The 22,981-nt window shown below is 39.4% G+C and overlaps 1 protein-coding gene across 5 annotated transcripts in view; it reads left to right on the forward strand.

The window, feature by feature from the left end:
• Positions 1 to 22,981, forward strand: part of CHD9 (chromodomain helicase DNA binding protein 9) — a 199,385-nt gene that overhangs the window by 122,080 nt on the left and 54,324 nt on the right. For all 5 annotated transcript variants that reach the window (XM_056136930.1, XM_056136929.1, XM_056136931.1 and 2 more), the window contains 9 exons: positions 1,766 to 1,887; positions 4,933 to 5,176; positions 10,114 to 10,290; positions 12,340 to 12,483; positions 12,599 to 12,854; positions 14,807 to 15,017; positions 17,430 to 17,625; positions 21,069 to 21,236; positions 22,487 to 22,666. In XM_056136930.1, the coding sequence (XP_055992905.1) occupies positions 1,766 to 1,887; positions 4,933 to 5,176; positions 10,114 to 10,290; positions 12,340 to 12,483; positions 12,599 to 12,854; positions 14,807 to 15,017; positions 17,430 to 17,625; positions 21,069 to 21,236; positions 22,487 to 22,666 (1,698 nt within the window). The remainder of the gene's footprint in view (positions 1 to 1,765; positions 1,888 to 4,932; positions 5,177 to 10,113; positions 10,291 to 12,339; positions 12,484 to 12,598; positions 12,855 to 14,806; positions 15,018 to 17,429; positions 17,626 to 21,068; positions 21,237 to 22,486; positions 22,667 to 22,981) is intronic.

Below are 22,981 nucleotides of genomic sequence, written 5' to 3' on the forward strand. Positions count from 1 at the left end.
TGGTCCTTGGGGGAGCATATGGGATGCTGAGGATTGAATAAGCCACATGCAAGGCCAATGCCCTACCCGCATTAAGATATCGCTGAGGCCCCTCATTCCATGAGTTAAGATACCTTTGCTTTGTCCTTTCAAATGTTGATGATATTTATTTCTTGCTTAATTGCACTTGTTATAAACTGCAATACAACATTGAATAGAAGTAGTGTTAGTAGATAGCTTTGACTCTCCCTGATCTTAGGGAGAAATCATTCAGTCTTTCATCACTGTCACTGTCCTCCCGTTGTTCATTGATTTGCTCGAGCGGGCCCAGTAACGTCTCCAATGGGACACTTGTTACTGTGTTTGGCATATCGAATAAGACACGGGGAGCTTGCCAGGCTTTGCCTTGCGGGCGAGATACTCTCGGTAGCTTGCCAGACTCTCCGAGAGGGGCGGAGGAATCCAACTCAGGTCGGCCGTGTTGGCCGCTTGCAAGGCAAACGCCCTATCTGCTGTGCTATCGCTCCAGCCCCAGTCTTTCATCATTAATCATAATAATTAGTTTTGGCTTTTTCAGAGATGTACCATGTCTGATTGAGAAATTTGTGCCTATTTGATGTTTAATGAGTTTTCACCAAACTGATTTTCTTCCATTTCTTTTTTTGCATCTATTGAAATTTTTATTGTTGATTTCTTGTTAATCAAAACATTAATTAGCACATTTACACTCACTTATCATTCCTGCAAAACATACTGCTTGGGAGCCAGGGATGTAGCTCCAAGGGATGGAGCACAGGCATCAACTGGTGTTTAAATTCCCGACACCATTTGGCCTTCCAAGTCACAGTCTGTAACTCTAGTGCATTGTACTACCCAGTACCACTGGGAAGGCTCCAAAAAAAGGTAAATTCAATTACTTTTTTAAAAAGAAAGAAAACTTTTATATGTATTATTAGATTTCATGTGCTAAAATCCATAAAAGAATCTTTTATGGATTTTATATCCTGTTTATTTGCTCGAGCGGGCCCAGTAACGTCTCCATTGGAGACTTTGTTGTTACTGTGTTTGGCATATCGAATATGTCACGGGGAGCTTGCCAGTCTCTGCTGTGCGGGCGAGATACTCTCGGTAGCTTGCCGGGCTCTCCGAGAGGGGCGGAGGAATCGAACTCGGGTCGGCCATGCTGGCTGCGTGCAAGGCAAACGCCCTGCCGCTGTGCTATCGCTCCAGCACAGCAGTAGGGCGTTCGCCTTACAAGCGGCCAACATGGCCGACCCAAGTTCGATTCCTCCGCCCCTCTCGGAGAGCCCGGCAAGCTACCGAGAGTATTCGATATGCCAAACACAGTAACAACAAAGTCTCCAATGGAGACGTTACTGGGCCCGCTCGAGCAAATCGACGATCAATGGGAGGGCCTTTTTATATCCTGTTTATAAAGGGTATTGATACATAGTATTCATGCAGTGTTGTCTAATTTTGGTATCAGGGCTTCAGAAAGTAATCTGTAGCATACACCTTCCTCTTCATTTTTCGGAAGTGTTTTATACAGAAGTGGTTTGGTCTTGAGAGGTTTGGTATAATTTCATTATGACACCTGATGTATTTACGACTGTGCTGGCTGGAGGTGGTGCTAGGGATCCTGGCAGCATATACTTATACTGATACACTTATCATTATGACAGTATAATGTTTTGCTTCTGTAATTATTTTTGAAACAATGATTTTACTATGTATGAGAAGGATAAGAACAAACCTGAAATACATTATTCTTTATTTTTCCGCAAAGGATCGCCCTCCCTCTAATATTTGGAAAAAAATAGAACAATCCAGGGACTATAAAAATGGTAATCAACTCAGGGAATATCAACTGGAAGGACTCAACTGGCTCTTGTTCAATTGGTACAATAGGTATGTTCAAATCTTAATAGGAAAAAAGTTGACTGTGCTACTCTTATATGTCAAAATGTAAGAAAACTACATAGCTATTTCTGCTTGCATCGCATCTTCATTATTGTAAGCGAAGTTACCTCAGGAAGATAGTTATATTTTTTAAGATTTTGGTTAGTGTATTACATTAAGTATGTGCCAGTCAGAAAAGAAGAAAGCAAAGCAAATACATCAAAATGAATTATTTCATTATTTCATTAATTAATGTATTATTTGCCTTTTATTATTTGCCAAGTTGTCTAAATGCTTTATGGAATCTTACCTCACTTTATTTTTGTTTTTGCTAGGGATTCCTCCTGGCTCTGCACTCCGGAATTACTCCTGGAGGTGCACTGGGGACCATAAGATGCTAGGGACCAAACCCAGGTCGGCCTCATGCAAAGCAAGCACCCTGAATGCTGTACTATTGCTGTAGTCCTTACCTCACCTTTTTACGTAGATAAAAAAATAATTTTAATTGATGCCATGGTTGAGATAGTAATCTATGTGAACAAACAATATAATGGCACTGTTATTAGTAATAGCAAAATAAGGTGGAGGTTTGGGAGCCTGTTATCCACACATTGCTCTTTGCTTTGTATATTTTGTTAACTATTAATCTTATTATTTTCCGCAAAAGAACCTTTCAGGGTCAGATAGTAGTGGGGGTAAAGTTCTTGCCTTGCATATGGCTGATCCCAGTTTGCTCCCTGGCACCACATATGGTTCTGTAAGAAAAGCAGGGGTCACTTGTAAACACAGAATCAAGATTAATGCCTGCACACCCCTGGGTATAACCCAGAAAGCAGCTTTAAAAAGTTTCACCGTGGGGCTGGAGAGCTAGCCCAGCGGGGAGGGCATTTGCCTTGCATGCAGCCAACCCGGGTTCGATTCTTACCATCCCATATGGTCCCCTGAGCCCTGCCAGGAGTAACTCCTGATTGCAGAGCCAGGAGTAACCCCTGTGCATCTCCGGGTATGACCCAAAAAGTAAATAAATAAAATAAGAAAATAAATAAATTAAAAGTTCCACGTAAAACAGTTTACAGATTTTTTTATTTTGGTCTTCTTTTATCAGTATCTCTTTCCATTGCCTGTAGCGTTTTCCAAGATGGCTTTCAGCTTCTCCTTTAGCCGTTTATTACAGCCCTCCCAAGGCACCCACGCACATACTGCCTGGGTAGTCATGGGCAGGCAGAGCTGCAGAACCCAAACAGCCCTATATACAGACCCTCACACTGAACCAGACCTGACTGTCTGAGAATCTCTCTGAGGGGTCCCTGGTCTCCCAAGCTCCAATTGGGAGGCCCCCTCAAAATAAACTAAAATAGTAGTTTCTCTTTTTGTTTTTTTTTAGGGGTGGGGTCACACCCAGTGGTGGCCAGGGCTTACTTCCCCCAAAAAAACGGTATTATGAATGTAGTTTCCCAGTTGATGGTGTTCTTCTTACTTATATTCCTTTGCTGTGCCCTGTGGCAAAATCCTACTGATTACTGACCTTCCACTTAATTTCTCCCACACCCCCTTTGACTTTTGTTTGCTTTGTTTTGTTTGGGGGAGAGGTTGGTGTTTTGGGAAAGGGATGTCCTCAATAATGTTAAGGGGCACCTCTAGCCTTCATACTTGGTTATCGGTCACTCCTGGTGTTGCTCAGGGATTTAACTTTGTCCTGCTTTGTGCAAATCATTTGTTCCAGCCAGTTGAGCTCTTTGTATTCCCTTTTTTTCCTCTTTCTTTCTCTCTTTGCCTTTATTGTTTTTTCTTTCTGGGTCACACCTGGCAATGTTTAGGTCACTCCTGGCTCTGCCTGCACTCAGGGACCACCTCAGGGGACCATGTGGGGTGCCAAGGATCGAACCCAAGTCAGCTGCGTGCACGGCAAACGTCCTTCCCACTGTACTATGACTTTGGGGCCCCTCAACCCCACCCCTTTTTTTGAAGGAGATTTTTTTCTCATCTCTTTTAGCTCAATATATACTTACTAATAACAGCTTTTCTTAACAAATTTATTATTGATGATTCCTATTTGGCCATATTTCATAACCATTTGTAAGACTTTCTTATGTATTAGATTTTGGGCCACAAACAGGACTTAACTTCTGGCTCTGCAGTGCTCAGGATCTATATTTATTGCTGGAATTCAAACCAGTCTAGGCTACATCCTAAGCACATACAAGGCTGTGCTGCCTCCTTAACCCAAAACTTCTTTTTTCAGTTACTGCTGCTTTTACCCTCTTGCATAGTCTCAAATGCATAGGGAAAGGCCATGACTTCCTGTTTCTTTGAAGCTTTCAAGCTCTGTAATGCAGAGCAAGGTTAAAACCATTGCCTTGTTTCTGTTCCTGTGTTAGTACATTGTGTGACTACTTGCATGTCTGCTTTTCTGATGCAAGGAAGCCAGAGAACATGTTCTGTTCTTTTGTATCCTGTCTAACATTGTCCGGAAGATTGAGAAGGTATTTAATAAAATGCCTGCAGAACAAATGCTCTATGTAGCTTGCTTTAGTCTTACTGTTTCTTTCTTTAAAAATCAGGGCCAGGGAAATAGTACAGGAGGTGAGGCACATGCCTTGACAAGTGACTGTGGTGACACACCCCTGGTTCACATCCCACATAATGGCCCTCTGAGCACTGCCAGGAATAACCCCTGACTACCCCAAGCCCCTTTCCTTCCTTCCCCCCTCCTCGGTCCTACACACACACCCTATCAGATATCCAGGCCGAGTTGCATTAGAATCCTGGGTTCAATCGCTAACATCTCTTGGTCCCTCAAGCACTGCCAAGTGTGGCCTCAATACAAAAAAGACAAAATTAAACACCTTACATCTTTATTTTATAACTCAGAAATTTATCATTTTCCCTTTGAATATAATGAAATTGTACTGTTCAGTGCATTTGGTCTGTATTTTAACTAAATGTCATCTGTATTTCAACTTGACCTTTGATCATGTTTGTGTGTTTATCTTTAAAAACATCATAGTATATTGAAAATCCCAATATATGCATGGATCTATTTGTTTATTTCAGACGAAACTGCATTTTAGCAGATGAAATGGGTCTGGGCAAAACCATTCAGTCAATTACATTCCTCTACGAAATCCTTTTGACTGGTATAAAAGGACCTTTCCTCATCATTGCTCCACTTTCTACTATTGCAAACTGGGAGAGAGAATTTCGTACGTGGACAGATATTAACGTTGTGGTTTACCACGGGAGCCTAATTAGCAGGCAAATGATACAGCAATATGAGATGTACTTCAGGGATTCACAGGTATGTGATTGATACTTTGTTCATTGTTTCAGTGGTCAGGTTTGAAAGAAATAAGCAGTGCATACTAGTTAATTGCTTTCAAATTAAGGATGGCTGTGAATTGCCTAGGTAGATGTTGGTTCATCTCTTAATCATGTTTACTTTACAGTAAAATTTAACTGTTTGACGAGTATGAGGGTTATCTCTGGTGCACTATAATCAATTCATTGATTCATAAACTTGTACAAATTTTATTTTATCCTTGTTTTGTTTTAATTAGTATTTTTAAATGTAAGTTAAATTTCTTTTTATCCTCCAAACTTTTATACTCCATTTAAGAAATTTAAATTTCCAGTGAGTTCCATGGATTTGTGTGTATTTATATGAAACCATAGGTTTTGTTTCGTATATTGATAAAACCATACTGTTACCTTTACCTCTTGAATTGGTTATTCTGCTACTTTACTACTATAATGCAGTTCATCTCCTTTGTATCTTGGAGGAACATTTTCATTGGTCACTTAATCTTTAGGGCAGATTTCTTAATTTTTTTTTTGCTAAATGTAGTAATCATAAAATTAATGGTATCATAAGAAAGAATTTTTTAGTAGAAGGGTCACTGTCACTGTCCTCCTGTTGTTCATCGATTTGCTTGAGCGGGCCAGTAATGTCTCCATTGTGACACTTGTTTACTGTGTTTGGCATATCGAATACATTACGGGTAGCTTGCCAAGTTGCAGTTTTAGAAGCAATCACATAACTTTTCGGACAAAATTATCAACAGATGTGAAGGGCTGGAGACATAGCACAGGCATTAAAGCATTTAACCTTGCATGCAGCCAAGCCAGGTTTCATCTGTGGCAGTGCATGCAGTCCCCTGAGCACTGCCAGGAGTGATCCCTGAGCACAGAGCCAGAAGTTGTTCATCCTCCCCACCACCACCACAAAAAGGGCAGGTAGTTCATTTAGAAGAGCATATGTCTGGGAATTGTGTTCACTCTTTGGCACCAAAGGCCCCCCAGGTATTGTCAGGGGTGGTCCTGATGGTGGTCTCTAACAGTCTATTTCGGTGTTCCTTTAAACTTTTTTTGCGGGGGGGGGTAACCTTTTTAGGGGGGTTATTCCTGGCTCTACATTCAGGAATTACTCGTGGTAGTCTGAGGTGTTTCAGATGCCAGGGATCAAACTTGCATCAGCCACGTGCATGGCAAATGCCCTTCCCACTATACTAACGCTCTGGTCCTCCTTTAACCTTTAAACATTTCTGCCAGTATGGTCAAAGATAGATTTTTGTGAAATTAAGCATTTATGTAAGCCTTTAATTAGTCCTATATTTAAACTACATTAATACTAAATTTTATTTAAAATGATCACATTTGTACCTCTGGATCTAGGGTGTCTTAGTTTATATAATTTTACTTCCTTCCATGGTGTTTCATTTTCAATCATCTATTTTAAAATTTTAGGGATGTTGGAGATTATAAAATGATTTGGTTAAGAAAAATGGTTGGTTTATTTTTGTTTTTACAGAAGGTACAATGAAAATATTTGGAATGTGGGTTTGATATAAATGTGATTTTTTTGCTGAGCTGAAATGTTCTTGAGGTGTTTCAAGCTAAGTAGTTTATCTCAGATATAGTTCTTAACTACAGCTTTTTAAAACCTTTATTTCCTCTCCTGTCGTTGTTGCTGATGTTGTAGTGCCTGGGTACCACACGCATTTCTCACTGTGGTGCTCACACACTTAGCTGTGGCACTCTTTGAGGATTATATATCAGGTTTCCGCGCTTGTACACTAGGTCATAATGTTTCCTAAGGTTCACACTCATTTTTGTTGGATATTTGCCCACTTGCTCATCAAGGTAAGCACTCTCGACAGGAGGGGCCATACTCAGCTGTGCTCAGGACTTACTCCTGGCTTTGTGGTTGACGATTGAGTCTAGGTCAGCTGTGTGCAAGTCAAGCACCTTAACACCCCACCTCTCCCATACTGTCTCTCCAATAGGGTGAGAACTCTTAGCTGGGGCACACGTGTCACAATTGTGGTACTTGCCGGAGGTCACTGCCATGCTCACCAGAAGTCGCACTGCCATGCCATAGTGCCCACATATCTTTTAAGCTGTGGTACTGTGGTATTTGATGAGTCTCAAATACTTTTTTTTTAATCACTATGAGTTACAGTTACAGAGCTTTCATGTTTGAGTTTCAGTCATATAATGATCGAACACCCATCCCTCCACTATTTCGACCACCTGTGTCCCCAGAATCCCCTCCCCTCCATTCGCACTTCTCCCCTTTCTCCCCCTGCCTCTCTAACAGACAATTTCCCCCATATACTTTCTCTACTTTTGGGCATTATGGTTTGAAATACAGATACGGAGAGGCTCTCACGTTTGGTCCTTTATCTACTTTCAGCACACATCTCCCATCCCGAACAAGCCCTCCAACCATCATTGACTTAGTGATCCCTTCTCTATTCCAGTTTCTTATCTTCCCTGTAGCTATTCTCAGGTTAACCCTGGGCTTAGTTTGACACATTGTTGTAGCCATGCTGATATCATCATAGATTTCTTTCATTTGCCTAATTTGAGCATATCAGCTGTACTGCTGAAAACTCAAATCTACCAGTACCAGTTCCTAAATTTCAGAATCGTATCCAGATGCCTGTTCACCCCACTTGAATATCTAATAGATTTCTCAAACATAATATGTCCAAGACCATAATAATTCATTTTCTCATTGTAGTTCAAACTAAACATTTAGATCAAGACAAATTTGAATCTTCTTTGAGTCTCACACTGTAACTCTCCTGTTATCTCCAACCTCTGGCTTAACTAGAACTGAGCACTTGTCATAACCTACAATGGCTGTCTCTTGCCATGACAGCCCCGTAACCAGTCGCTAACTCTCCTCTCCTCTGAGGTTCCTCCTACCACCACAGCAAAAAGTAGTATGTTTGATTGTCTTTGAATTCAGGACCCTTCTTTTCTCAAAACCTGGATTACTCTAATAGTTTCTTAGAGTAATCCAAAGTACCTACATGACTTCAGACTCCTTTACAATATCATCCCTTCCACACTTTGGATTTTTGCTACTCCGACTTTCTTGCTAGAGTTTTAATAAGATTTCTCCCTCATCATCAGCACTGTGCTCAGGCACTACTTCTGGGGAATGACCTCGCAGCTACTCTATAAAAATTGCAAAGATTACTTACATCTCTAATTGGTTTGTTTTCTGGGGACACACCTAATGTGCTTGAGGGACTATGCAGTGCCAGGGATTGAACTTGGGGCTCCTGCATACAGAGCATGCATTCACGCTCTCTAAGACATCATCTGCCCAGCCAACCCCATATTTATAATTCAACATCTCTCTTTTATTCCATCATCCTTTTTGGTTTTTTTGTTTCGCTTAAGTTGTTGTCCTTAATTATTATTTCCTGCATTTGAATCTTTGGAATATTATTTCACTTGGATAATTTTGAGGTGGTCATATCTGATAATTGCTTAGGGATTACTCCTGGTTCAGTGCTCAGAAACAACTTCTGGTAGTGTTTGGAGGACCATATCCAGTGCTGGGAATTGAACTTGGATCTGCTGTCTGCAAAGCAAACACCTTATTTGCAGTATTATCTGTCCAGCCCTTGGATATTTTTTTCTTTGGCTATTTTTTGTTTGTTTCGGGGCCCACATGCAGTTGTTCTCAGGGACTACTCTTAACTCTGCTCAGTATTGGTTTCGGCAGGACTCAGGGGACTATACTGTGCTGGACATCGGGCTTGGCTTGCACTCAGACCGTTGAGCTACATGTACTCTGGCCCTTGGATTAGACTTGCTATAGCTCCAGCAACTGGAGCAGAGCCTGGCACATAGACGTCAATAAGTATTTAGTCAATAAATAAGCTTGGTTAGTTAATGTTGCCATTTATTACTTGCCTACTATTCTCTCTATATATGCACACATAAATCACGCTATTATAAATGTTCTTTGTAACTCATAGGTATTTGTAATAAACATACTGAAATTTTGTTGGCCAGATTTTATAGTGGTCTTTTTTTTCTTCACCTAAAATTGTTACTGCAACTTTGAAAGTTGTAGACTATTTTATCAGGAAATATTTTCTGAGGCCGGTGTGATAGCAGAGCAGGGAGGGCGCTTGCCTTGCACAGAGCCCACCAAGGTTCAATCCCCGGCATTTCCATATGGTCCCCAATACACCACCAGGAGTAATTCCTGAGTGCAGAGTCAGGAGTAACCCCTGAGCATCGTCAGATGTATCCCAAAAACAAACTAACAAAATGTAATGTAATTGTGTTGGCACAGTTCCTTTAAAACAAAGGATCTAATAGGATTGTGATGCCAAAAAATTATCTTTTCATTGAATCACTGTGACATACACTGTCACAGACTTGTTTGTGTGATTGGGTTTCAGTCATAAAATGTTCCATCACCCATCCCTTCACCAGTGTACATTTCTTAGCACCAGTGTCCCCAGTTTCCCTCCTGCTGCTTTCACAGTCCTGCCTCTATGACAGACACTCCCTGCTCCCCCATCACCTTGGGTGCATTATGGTTCACATTACAAATACTGAAAGGTTATCATGTATATCCCTTCACTTCCTTTCAGCACCCAGTTGTTGTCCAGAGTGATCATTTCCAACTAACCCTGTCCAAACTGCCCTCTCCTCCTCTCCCACCCCCCAGCTTCCAACCATGGAGCAGTGCAAGTGGCCCTCATTCGTACTGTCCTTGGGTATTAGTCTCATACTATGTTCTTTTTCTTATATCCTACAAATGGAAAAAAATTTCTCATTTTTAAACTTATCTTTGCAAATACAAACAACTGTCATAACTGTTATGCTTTTTTGACAGGAATTTAAATTTTAGCAACACCAGAATTTAAACTAAGTAAGTTGTAATATTCTAAGAAATTGTTCTGTTTGATAATAAATTTCTAGGGGCGTATCATTCGAGGAGCTTACAGATTCCAGGCTATCATAACCACTTTTGAAATGATTCTTGGAGGCTGTGGAGAGCTTAATGCAATTGAATGGCGATGTGTGATTATTGATGAAGCACATAGGTTAAAAAACAAAAATTGCAAACTGCTAGAAGGTCTGAAACTTATGAACCTGGTAAGTAACTTACCCTCATTATGACTTAATTCATTTTCTTAACTAAATAGTTAAAAAAAAAAATAGAGAGCTAATACTAAAAAAAAATTGTGAGGTTTTGTTTGTTTGTTTTTTAGAAAATAGATATATCTGCTTATATTTGTTTGAACCTGTTTTAATTAAGGCTGTTTTGCTTTGAGGGAGAAAAGCGCATCTCATTTGTTTTCTGAGATTTAAGATTTCAGTTTTCTTTTGTGTCCACACATGGCCATGCTCAAGTTTATGGTGCTTGCTGTGTCTCCTGGCGGTTCTGTGGGGACCGTGCAGTGCTGGAGACTGTGTTAGTGCCCCCTGCAGGCAGAGCAGAGCACATACTCTAGCCCATAGAGCTCTCTCAGAGGCCCCAGACTTAAACTTGTTTTTCTGCTCTTTCCTCCAAAAAGCTTTGGATTAATGAGAATAGAATGAAAAGAAACCCAGTAAACTGTACTGTTTAAATGAAGATTGACTCCTTTCTCAAAAGCTCTCTCGAAGGGCCAGAATGCAGGCCCCAATGCACACGACCCAAGTCTGAATCTCAGTGCTGCGTGGCAGCCTGATTCAGTGCTGCGAAGGGTAGCCCTTACTGGCCAAATGCACTCCTGTATGCGGCCACTGTAATGTCCAAGCACCACTGGCATGGCATGGCCCTACTGTAGCCAGGCCTTGTGTTGCTGGGCCAGAGCACTGAGAGTGAACTCTAGGCGCTCCTGATAATGGTTTAGGAAACCAAGGCCTCAGGAAAAACCCTTTCATTGAAATCATGATAATGGATTAAAGTTAGTCTGCAATTGTATATGCTTAGTATATATTGCTTATGATGAGTAAGTATGATATTTATTTTTATTTGGGAGGCGGGGCTGGGCCACACTTTGCTATGCTCAGGGACCATTCATGTGGGCTTGGGGGTCCATTTTGGGGTGTCAGGGATCGAACCTGAGTACTCTGTTTGACTCCCACTTCATTCCGATTTCCAGTTCCACTCTTTAATCCAATACTTATGCTGGTGTAGGTTTCTGTACCGACCTACACGCCTGTGTGTGGATATACAGACATACACAAATATTTAGATTAGGACTTAATGAAAATGTCTTCTGCGATCATTAATATGCTCCTTAATTAGACTTTAAAACCTTTATTTTAAAAGGATGAGAGATCTTAGAGAGATAGCACAGCAGGTAGGGCATTTGCCTTGCACGCGGCCGACCCATGTTCGATTCCCAGCATCCCATATGGTCCCCTGAGCACCGCCAGGAGTAACTCCTAAGTGCAGAGCCAGGAGTAACCCCTGTGCATCACCAGGTGTGACCCAAAAAGCAAAAAAATAAATAAATAAAATAAATAAAAGGATAACTAGGTTGGTGCCAGAGGGTAAACCACTTATCTTACTTGCAACCAACCCTTCAGTCCCCAGTACCTCATATGCACCCTCAGTCCTCCAGGAGTGATCTCTAAGTTTAGTCAGCCCTTAGTCAGCCTTTAGTCAGCCCTGTTTATCACCAGGTGTGCCAAAACAAAAGAAAACAAAACACATGAATATGAAAAATATATGCAAAGTCACATATGAGAATGATGCAAAGTAAACTTTAAGATTGAAAGCTTTATAAAGTGATTAAGAATGTAAATATTTTTGAGTAGAGATAATGAGTTACTCTAGAAAATTGTGAGCAAAATACATACTTTTCAAACAGTTATGGCTGGAGCGATAGTACAGCGGTAGGGCGTTTGCCTTGCACGCAGCCAACATGGCCGACCCGAGTTCGATTCCTCCGCCCCTCTCGGAGAGCCTGGCAAGCTACCGAGAGTATCTCGCCTGCACGTCAGGGCCTGGCAAGCTACCCCGTGATGTATTCGATATGCCAAACACAGTAACAACAAAGTCTCCAATGGAGACGTTACTGGGCCCGCTCGAGCAAATCGATGATCAACGGGAGGGCCTTTACCTTTACCTATCATTAAATAACATTTATCAGATGTTAAAATAAATTTAGTACTGTTGTGTTTTGATTTGAATTATTCTTGCTTCTATAGGAACACAAGGTGCTTTTGACTGGTACACCTCTCCAAAACACAGTTGAAGAACTGTTCAGTCTACTACACTTTCTAGAGCCCTTGAGGTTTCCTTCTGAATCAACATTTATGCAAGAATTTGGGGATCTGAAAACAGAGGAACAGGTATCCTGCTGGTTTTTGTAAATAGGTTCATTACACCTCATACTGTAATAATGTGCATGTATGTGTAACTGAGTGTCTGTGTATTTTAACTTATCTTTCATCATTTTTTATACAGGTGCAAAAACTTCAGGCTATTCTCAAGCCAATGATGTTGAGGCGATTGAAAGAAGATGTGGAAAAGAAGTTGGCACCAAAGGAAGAAACCATTATTGAAGTAGAGCTTACTAATATTCAAAAGAAATACTACCGGGCTATATTGGAAAAGAACTTTTCATTTTTATCCAAAGGAGCAGGGCAGACTAATGTACCAAACTTGGTCAATACCATGATGGAGCTCAGAAAATGCTGTAATCATCCTTATCTTATCAAAGGTTAGCTAAGAAGGATTGAAAAAAAATTCCTTTTAGAACAAATACGAATAAAAACCTATAGAAGTCCAGCTTTAGTATACATTACAATGAGACACCTCCATCCCCCCGTAATTCTCCACTCTGGTATTCTGACAGAGTAAAGATCCTTCAGTGCCCAGACTAAGGAGATAGCCCAGTTCCATTTCCAGCGTCACATGGTATTCTGAGCATTGACAGATAGAGCCCTGGTGACTCCCAAGCACTGCCCGGCCTATAGTGCATCAGTGTGACCAGTCAGTGCCCCTTCTGAGCATTAGTGGAAATGGCCCAGGCCCCAGCAGCTGCGCTTCGGTGGCCCCAGTTTAAGAAAAAATTTTAAAAAGTGGCACTGTGAACTCAATGGACAGTGTTCCATTTTCGTATATCAGACTTTAAGAGGAGGTATTGTGTTTGTTCTAACATGGACTGGAATTAACTTCTCCAGTTTATTTCTCATTGCCAAAAAGATAGAAGTGCTCATCTTTGGGCCTCCAGATTTACATTTTGTTTCTTTCCAGTTCACATTCCCCAATTAATGTCTTTCCATATCTCTGCTTCAACGTTAACAATTTTTTTTCTAATTGAATCACTGTGAGATAGAACATTAAAAAATTGTTCATGGTTGGGTCTCAGTCATACAGTGTTCCAAATCCGTCCTTATCAGTGTAATTTCCAAGCTACCAGTGTCCCCAGTTTCCTTCACACCCCTCCAAGCCAGCCCCCACCCCACCTGCCTCTATGGCAACACCCCTCTTCTGTCTCTTTCTCTTTCTCTCTCAATTTAGGCACTATGGCTTGCAATACAGATGCTGAAAGCTTGTCATGTATATCTCTTTACCTACTTTCAACACTCAGTTCTTGTCCGGAGTGTTCATTTCTAACTAATGTTGTCATAAAGGACCCTCCTCTATCTTGACTACTCTACACCCCCACATCCTTGTGGTAATTTCCAACCATTGACTAGTCCTCCTGGCCCATTTTTACTGGCCTTGGCTATTAGTTATATACTGTTCAGTTGTTTGGTTTATTTTTTTATATATATCCCACAAATAAATGCAGTCATTCTGTATCTGTCCTCTCCTTCTGACTCATTTCACTCAGCATCATATTCTCCAAGTCCATCCATTTATAGGCAGATTTCACAACTTCATTTTTCCTAACAGCTGTGTAGTATTCCATTGTGTAGATGTGCCATTGCTTCTTTATCCATTAGTCTGTTCTCGGGCACTCAGGCTGTTTCCAGATCCTGGCTGTTGTAAATAGTGCTGCACTGAACATAGATGTGCAGGTGGGAGTGGATACTCTGCACCTGAATTTATCTACGATAGGTCCATTTTTTGCCTAGTAGCTCCTTCACTTGCAGACTTCCCTTTTCATGTTTTCTGGTTTCCCTTTTTGATAACCACAGGACACCCTGCATGTATAGATTGCTTATGCTCACCCGTCAGTGGAGATCACTGAGAGAGTATTTAACATTCAGCAAATAAAAATTCATACTAGGTTTTAGGTCAGATATCAGGGGAGATTTAAAAGATGCTTGTCCATATTCTCAATGGGATTACATTGTGGTGTTGGTGGATATTAGCCACAAAGAAAAATATTCTCATTTATTTTAAGTATACATACTATTGACTATTTTATTTTATTTTATTTTGCTTTAGGGGCCATACCTAGTGATGCTCAGGGGTAACTCCTGACTCTGTATTAGAAAACTGACAGGGCTCGGGTTTAGGGGGGTACGGGGGACCAGAGACTAAAACCAAGTCAGCTGCATGCCAGGCAAGTGCCATACCCCTGTACTATCTATCCAGCCTCATGCCATTTTATAATTTTAATGTGTCAATGAGGTGGAGAGGATCACTAATTCTGATTTTTCTTTTTTAACTAAGGCAGTTATGAGTTGTCTGTATTTTTATCTTACATTTCTTTGACAGGTGCTGAGGAGAAAATACTTGGAGAATTTCGGGACACTTATAATCCAGCTGCTTCTGATTTTCATCTTCAAGCAATGATCCAGTCTGCTGGTAAATTGGTTCTGATTGATAAATTGCTTCCCAAGATGAAAGCAGGAGGTCATAAAGTGCTCATCTTCTCTCAGATGGTGCGCTGCCTTGACATCCTGGAGGACTATCTCATACATAAAAGGTAAGATAGAATTTATCCACTGTCTTATGCTCTGACTTATACTGTGTTGTATATAAGATATAGTATAAATCTATTGACGTTGTATATTAAGTTTCGTAGCACTATATTGTAATCCGAATTAATGCATGCTCTCACTTTATCTAGATGTAAATCATTGTTTGTAGATTGCGTAGGATCTTGTGTCAGCTGTTGAAGTAGTAAGCGAGGCTAAGGATCTTGATCAAGAAAACTTTGGAAATTGATGGAAATAGATAATACCCATCAATTTCCAAATTGGAAACTAGGAATTTGTTTATTTTGTATAGGCTTTGCTTGGTTATACACATTAATGATGATGACGCTTTAAAAATATTTATAGCCATGTTTAAACTTGAACAAAGATGAACCAAGATGCTTCTTGGATATAATTTATTCCTCAACAAGAACCTGAATTTGCTGCACTTGGCCTTTTACCATACACTATTTATAACTTGTTCATGCTCGTGGTAGCATCGTGACCCCAAAACTTATAAACATTTATACTCTTGTAGGCCAATAAAACATCAAATAAAGGACATCTTACCATTGAAAAATAAATATGTTCATGCTTTTATCTTCTGACTTGTTTAATATACGTTTTTGCTTAGTCTTATTAGGTGTACAGCAGTGATATGTTTAAGTATTGTCTAATCAGTGTTTAGATAAGTAGGATAACATACAGAGGCTAGTTCAAGAGATCGCTTGTGGTCCAGTCAGATATCAACATTAATAAAATCTGAAAGTTCCACTGCAAACTTTTAGTTTGGTGATTTATGACCCTTATAAAAAAGTATGTTTCTACCAATTTATGCTCTGAGATGATGTTCATTTTCATTTTTATTTCTAGTTCCATTTTTAGGATGAATGTTTCTTTCCTTTAGCCTCATTCCAAAATCTTTATGCATTCAACTTTTTTTTTTATCATGATGAGATACAGTTACAGAATTGTTCAGGATTATTCAGTCATACAATGTTCCAAAACAAGTTCCTCCACCAGTGTACTTTTCACACCACCAATGCCCCAGTTTCCTTCCTGCTATCTTCCCAAGTATGCCACTATGACAGACACTTCAGATAGTCTGTCTCTCTCTCTCTCTCTCTCTCTCTCTCTCTCTCTCTCTGCATTCAATTTCATAGCCTAGAAAATAGCTTAAATTGCAGTATTTGTGAAGATGACTATTTTACTTTTTCTAAATCTCCTTAGACTAAAACCTTTTATTAGATAGGTTTTATATATACATAGGCTGGAGCGAAAGCACAGCAGGTAAGGTGTTTGCCTTGCACGTGGCCAACATGGCTGACCCGGGTTTGATTCCTCCACCCCTCTCGGAGAGCCCGGCAAGCTACTGAGAGTGTCTCGCCCGCACCGCAAAGCCTGACAAGCCCCCCGTGACATATTCAATACGCCAAAAAAAGTAACAAGTCTCACAATTTTGTGAGATGTTACTGGTGCCCACTTGAGCAAATCGATGAACAACGGGAGGACAGTGCTACAGTGCTATATATACATATATATGTGTTTATATATGTGTATACGCACATATTTTATAGAAAACTCCAAATTTGAATGGGAATTACAGCTCAACAGACGGAGCACATGCTTTGCATGTGATTTGATCCCCCCCACGGAGCTGGGAATAGCCTTTGAATATTGGCCAGTGTCCTGAAAAACAAAAGAAACAAAATAATGAATTTCTTTTTGATCAAGTCACCATGTATGAGAGTCACACCCCTTCTCACAGGTTCTAGTGAAAACAATGGAACTGCTGCTGAGAGTAGTAAATTAATCATATATGGAAAGAAGTATTTTGAATCAGAAGTTGTATGTTAAATAACACGAGTTCTTGTTTTAGTTTCTATATTTTTGTATTCTGCTTTTTATTGAGTCTAGGAGTTTGTTAATTTTCTTATTTTAAAAAGTAAAAGAAGTTAAAAATTGCTTGACAGTATGACTATAAAGTCTTGTTTGACAGATTATTGTTACAAGTATATTACTTGAGGAAGTAATATGATTGAGACAAACAATTTTGGGCCTTTTCTATAAACTTTTATGAAAGTTTTTTTGCTTCTTGTTAAAAAAAAGGCATTATAATCAGATCAGTAAAATGGTTTTATGGATTGCGTTTTGTTATTCCAATCTATGAAAATGGTATTGTGTTAATAGTATTTTACTTAAATATCCAGGACACCAGAGCCGTTCTGTCTTTATTTTACTTTGTTTTTCCTCCTTAGCATCAACCCCAAAAGTTAAAAAACCACAGAAATTGGTTGAAATATAGTGTTTCTTAATTTTATAGTAAACATAATGTTTCAAGAAAAATGACTTTAATTTGAGAGATTGTCTTCATTTTCTTTATATTCACCTATGTAAATTTATTGCGTTTCATTTGATAGATATTTATATGAGCGAATTGATGGAAGAGTCAGAGGGAATCTTCGACAAGCTGCTATAGATAGATTTAGTAAACCTGATTCAGATCGATTTGTTTTTCTTCTATGTACCCGAGCTGGTGGGTTAGGCATCAACTTAACTGCAGCTGATACATGTATAATTTTTGATTCTGATTGGAATCCTCAAAATGACCTTCAGGTAAATAAATTTCTTAATTAAAAAAATCTTTTAAAATTCCTATTACTATCTGTAATAATCTATCGCTTTCATATTTTTCTTGACCTTTTTATTTCCCAGCAGAATAGCTGTACTAAATAAAATAGGTGAAATAATTTTAATTCAATGAAACTTAAATAGTGATTATATATGATAAACTATAATAAAATAGTCTTACATATGTTACTAACTTCTAAAAGGACTTATCTGCTTGAATATAGTACTTGTTGAAAGCATATTGTGTAAAATTATGAGAGATTTAAGCTTTAAGAACAACTTGTCTGTAATAAAACTTTCAAGATTTTACTTCCTTATAAATACGTATTTGCTTATAGTCATTCCATCTTCTCAATTATCATAAACTATAGCATGCATTGAGATATAATAATTATCATATCAATTATCTTCTTAATTATCATAAACTATAGCATGCATTAAGATATAATCCAGTGTGCGTTTATATAAAATACTATAGAAAGTTGGTGTATGTGTAACATATAGTTAACTTAAACTTCATTGAAATTTTAAAAAGTTCATAAATAATCAGAGTTGCAGAACATTTACATGTAGGAATGATGTTAAAAGAATACAAGATGTAAAAAAATTATGGTCTTTTATTACTAATTTCACTACAATCAGTATTGCCATAACTAGACACCATAGCAAATACAACATTTCTTTCAGTTTGGTTTTTGGGCCACACCTGGCAGTGTTCAGGGCTTATTCCTGGCTCTGCTCTCAGGGATCACTCCTGGTGGGGCTTGGAAAACTCTCTGGGGTGCCAGGAATCCAACCCAGGCTGGCTGCATGGAAGGCAAGCTATCTGCTGCACTATCACTTTGGCACTTATATTAATTGATAATAAAACTTTTAATAAAGGATAAGTTTTATGGGGATGCAGACATAGCTCAATAATCTGGTAGCACATGCTTTGCTTGATGGATGCCAGAATTCGTTCTTAGCTCTGCATGGTCCTTTGAGTTCTGGTGAGAGCAACCCCCAAAGCGCTTAGCTAGGAGAAGCCCCAGATTCATCATGGATACTATCCCAAAATGCTAAAGTAAGTAAATAAAATAAAGTTTATCCTGCCATGTGTGTATCGACTTCAAATTATGGAAGTCACTGTGGATTTGATCACTGGAGACATACACTCACGTGATTATATCAAGGGGAAACTCTTCCTCTAAAATGCCAATTAGGTAATAATTTAGACATTGTGGGCCAGATAATCTCTGTGTTAACCAGTATTTTGGATTGGGTTTTGTTTGTTGGTGAGGTTTTGGGGGCTACACTTACCTACCTACGGGGCTTCCTCCTGGCGCTCTACTCAGAGGACCATATGTGGTGCCAGAGATCCAGCCTGGGTCGGCTACACCAGAAGCAAGACAAGGACCCATTGTACTATTGCTCCAGACCCTGTTCCAGTAGTTTTCAATCTTTGTTGAATGCATTCTTTGTGTCAATCTTGCAGGAACTTAATCTTCATATTGGCCGTTGGAAACCACTGACTTATATAGCCCCCTTTTTTCCGTGGTAGTCACCATTCTCACTTAGTTGGCCACATTTTGTTCAAAGCTACAACTTCTTCTTTTCTATGTTAAATCCAAATCATACACACACACACAAAAATCCAAATCACAATTCTTTTCTTCTGTAATGCAAATTTTTATATCTTCCCAGGTTGTGTATAACATGTTGATCTAAAGTAAATAAGTGGAAGTGGAGAGACTAGAGCATTAGTACAGTGGGTTGGGTGCTTGCCTTGCATGTTGCCATCCTGGGTTCGATCCCCAGCATCCCACATGGTCCCCCGAGCACAGCCAGGAATAACCCCTGAGAATCACAAGCTGTGGCTCCAAACCTTCCTACCCCCGCAAAAATGTGACATGTGGAACCTGAGGAGGAGTAAAAAACTGCCATATTCCTCAACTTTCCCTCTCAGTTGATTCTTTCCCTTTAATGCTAATGTAGATCTAGTCTTTTGACACCCACTTTTTATATAAATTTTTTCATTTAATTTTATTTTTTGAGACCAATTTTTAAAGTGGGTTTTTATACTTTGCTTTACCTGGTCCTAAGCTGTTTGTTCAAAAATTTCTGTTCTAAAGGGCACAAAATGGGTATGGAATCAATGAGATCTTGGGGAGCGGAGAGGTGGTGCAGATGGCTCGAGTACTTCCTTTGCTTCTGAGCACTGAGCCCAGAGTAGCCCCCCGCCCCCAGCGCCACAGGGTAGTCCCTATCCCCAGCAAAGCAAAACAAAGAATAAAGATGTTAACAAAGGGTAGAGCATCAAATGCCACCTATGAGTTTTAGAGCCAAAATTCTTTATTTAATCATCTTGAAATAATTGGGATTATAGTTAATAGTTTGAAGAAAAGACATTGAGAGAGAGAGAGAGAGAGAGAGAGAGAGAGAGAGAGTATTCAGGCATCAGCCCAGTGAAGCATGAAGAGTGTGTATGTGTGTGTGTGTGTGTGTGTGTGTGTGTGTGTGTGTGTGTGTGTATTTCCAGGCATTGAACCCAGGATCTTACATATGTGAAGCATGCACTCTGCCAGTATGAGGCTGTATGTAATTTGTGATGTTGTTATTATCCAACATAATTCTGTTTGGATAATTCTGTTTAAATAAAATTTGGGTTATCTTACATTTTTGTCCCCTGTAAAATTCTCTGCTTAATTAAAATACATTGAAAACTTTCTTGATATATACTAAAATTAGAAACTTGGATTCGTTTTCTTGGTGGGTGGTGTACTTCACCACAGTCCTTGAAAGGGACCCTGTGGTGCTCAAGACTGGTGCTACCTGGATGCAGAGCAAACATTACAGACCATTAAGTTCTCTCTACAAGTCCAGGTTAAATTTTAAGTTTATAACCTGGGTTGCTTTAGAAATATGAAAATGGCAACTAAAAAAAATTCTTCATAGTGTGTTTTTGGGGTTTTCTTTTGTTGTTGTTTTTTATTACTCCCGGCAGTGCTCAAGGCTTACCCCTGATTCTACACTCAGGAATTACTTCTAGTGGTGCTCAGGGACTATACGGGTGCCTGGGATTGAACCAGGTTCATCCATGTGTAGGGCAAACACTTTACCACCTGGACTGTCTTTCCAGCCCCACTCATCTTAGTCTTTTTTGCCTAAAATTATGCTTTGTTACTCCTTTCAGTAAGTGATAATCCTTCATAGTTATATTCTCTGCAACAAGCTTAAATATTAACTCATTATTGATTGTGGACTTACCTTTCTAGTGGCTGTCTTTATTTCTTGGCAAAGTTTATATCTAATTTAGTAGCAAGAGTGATTCAAAATTCTTGAATAATTTTTATGTTATTAAGTTAGTTTATTACTAAGTACCTTTTGTATCATACTTTTTGTGCTATTTTGTAAAATAAGTTGAATCTATAACTTTTCATTTTTCATAGGCTCAAGCTCGTTGCCACAGAATTGGCCAGAATAAAGCTGTTAAAGTATACCGACTAGTAACTCGTAACTCGTATGAGAGAGAGATGTTTGACCGAGCCAGTCTGAAACTGGGCTTAGATAAGGCTGTGTTACAGAGCATGAGTGGAAGAGAAAGCAGTGTTGGTGGTGTATGTATATTTTCTTTTTCACCTGGAGCTTTTATGTTATTTTTGTTGGCATTTAATACTCAGTATATAACTCACTTAATTGGTTCATACTGAACACCAAGCTAGTAAGTTTTTGTTTTGTTTTTTAACGACACTTTTCAGCATAGAGTTGTTTTGTTAATACTTTTGAATCCTCTTCTCTCTGTATAGCGTCAGTGTTTGTGAGTTCTTAGAACAGGGTTCTTAGAAAACACACTTCTGTTTCAAGATAAAAATGGTCTGGTTTGCCTTTATTTGTTGTTTTGGGAGAAGGCTTCCCAAGGCAGTGTTCAGGTTGCCTGGGGGTCTCACCAGCAATTTGGCTAAACAGGCCAGTGGTTCAACAGGACCTGCAGTTGTGGGGATTACCCTGCCACCCCCAGCAGTGCACCCACGGATGTTCAGGAATCTTGTAGTGATGATAATCAGACCTACATAGCTTGCTGCCTTATTTGCTCTGTTTTTAAGACATGTATCATAGTGAAAAGAAATTTGTTAGATTCTGTGTATTGTTTCAGTAGACATTTTTTTATACATGGTGATTGGTTTTGTTTGGTTTTCCATTGCAAAACTAATAGGATTAAGCATTATCTTGTTATTATTTTGGGGACCACAATGGGTGTTACTCAGCGATTACTCCTGGCGCTACTCTCAGGAATCACTCCTGGCAGGGCTCAGGGGACCAAGTGGGATACCAAGGTTCAAATGCAGATTGGGTGTGTGGACATGTGGAGGACAAACATCTTACCTGCTGTACTTCTCTCCGACCCCTTTTTTAACATTTTTCTTCAATATTGCATCTTTTGTCTTTGCTTATGACTACTCTAGAATCATAGTACTAAAGAACTTTAAGAGGTTATCTTTTTCCCTATTTGGTTGTTTATGTATTAACTGGGACCACTTGGCCAAATAGTGAAACTATTTTTTTCCAGTGCCACACCCAGTGGTGCTAGAGACTCCTGCCAGCTCAGTGCTCAGGGATCACTCCCATTGGTCCCAGGGATTGAGGCCAGGCTCCCACGTACAGCATATGTGCTGCAACCCTCTGAGCCATATCACCCAGGCCCCAAAATCTTATTTTTTTTCCGCTAGTAAAAAGGACTCAGTAACGTCATTGTATTGTTTGAGAGAATTCTCTTCTCTGTCTGTATATCCCGTTCTGAGTTCTTTGACATTCCTCATTTTGTGAACTTTAGAAAGTATGCTGTTGCCAACCTGGTCTTCTCTTCCAGATTCAGCAACTTTCCAAAAAGGAAATAGAAGATCTGCTTCGAAGAGGTGCTTATGGTGCCATTATGGAAGAAGAAGATGAAGGTTCAAAATTCTGTGAGGAGGACATTGATCAGATCTTACTGCGTCGTACAAAAACCATTACAATTGAGTCAGAAGGACGTGGGTCAACATTTGCAAAGGTAATATTAGAATACTATTTTATAAATACATCAATTAATGTTCCCTTACTCTACTATTTGTTGAGCTTCTACTTAATGTTCCAACAAACTGAATTACCCAGAAAGATACAGATATTTTTCCTTCTTGTTTTCTGATATCATGTCAGGTTTCACATATATTCTTCTGACGCTAATGAAATGGAACAAGTATAGTAACTGAAAATAATTATGAGTACAATTCTCAGTAGAACATATAAAATCAAATCTGGATATTGTGTGGATATATATACACACACAGTACACACACACATACCCAAATCAGAACAAAATATAAGT

The sequence above is a fragment of the Sorex fumeus genome, unplaced genomic scaffold (genome assembly GCF_029834395.1).
Source record: "Sorex fumeus unplaced genomic scaffold, SorFum_2.1 ptg000122l, whole genome shotgun sequence".
NCBI lineage: Eukaryota > Metazoa > Chordata > Mammalia > Eulipotyphla > Soricidae > Sorex > Sorex fumeus.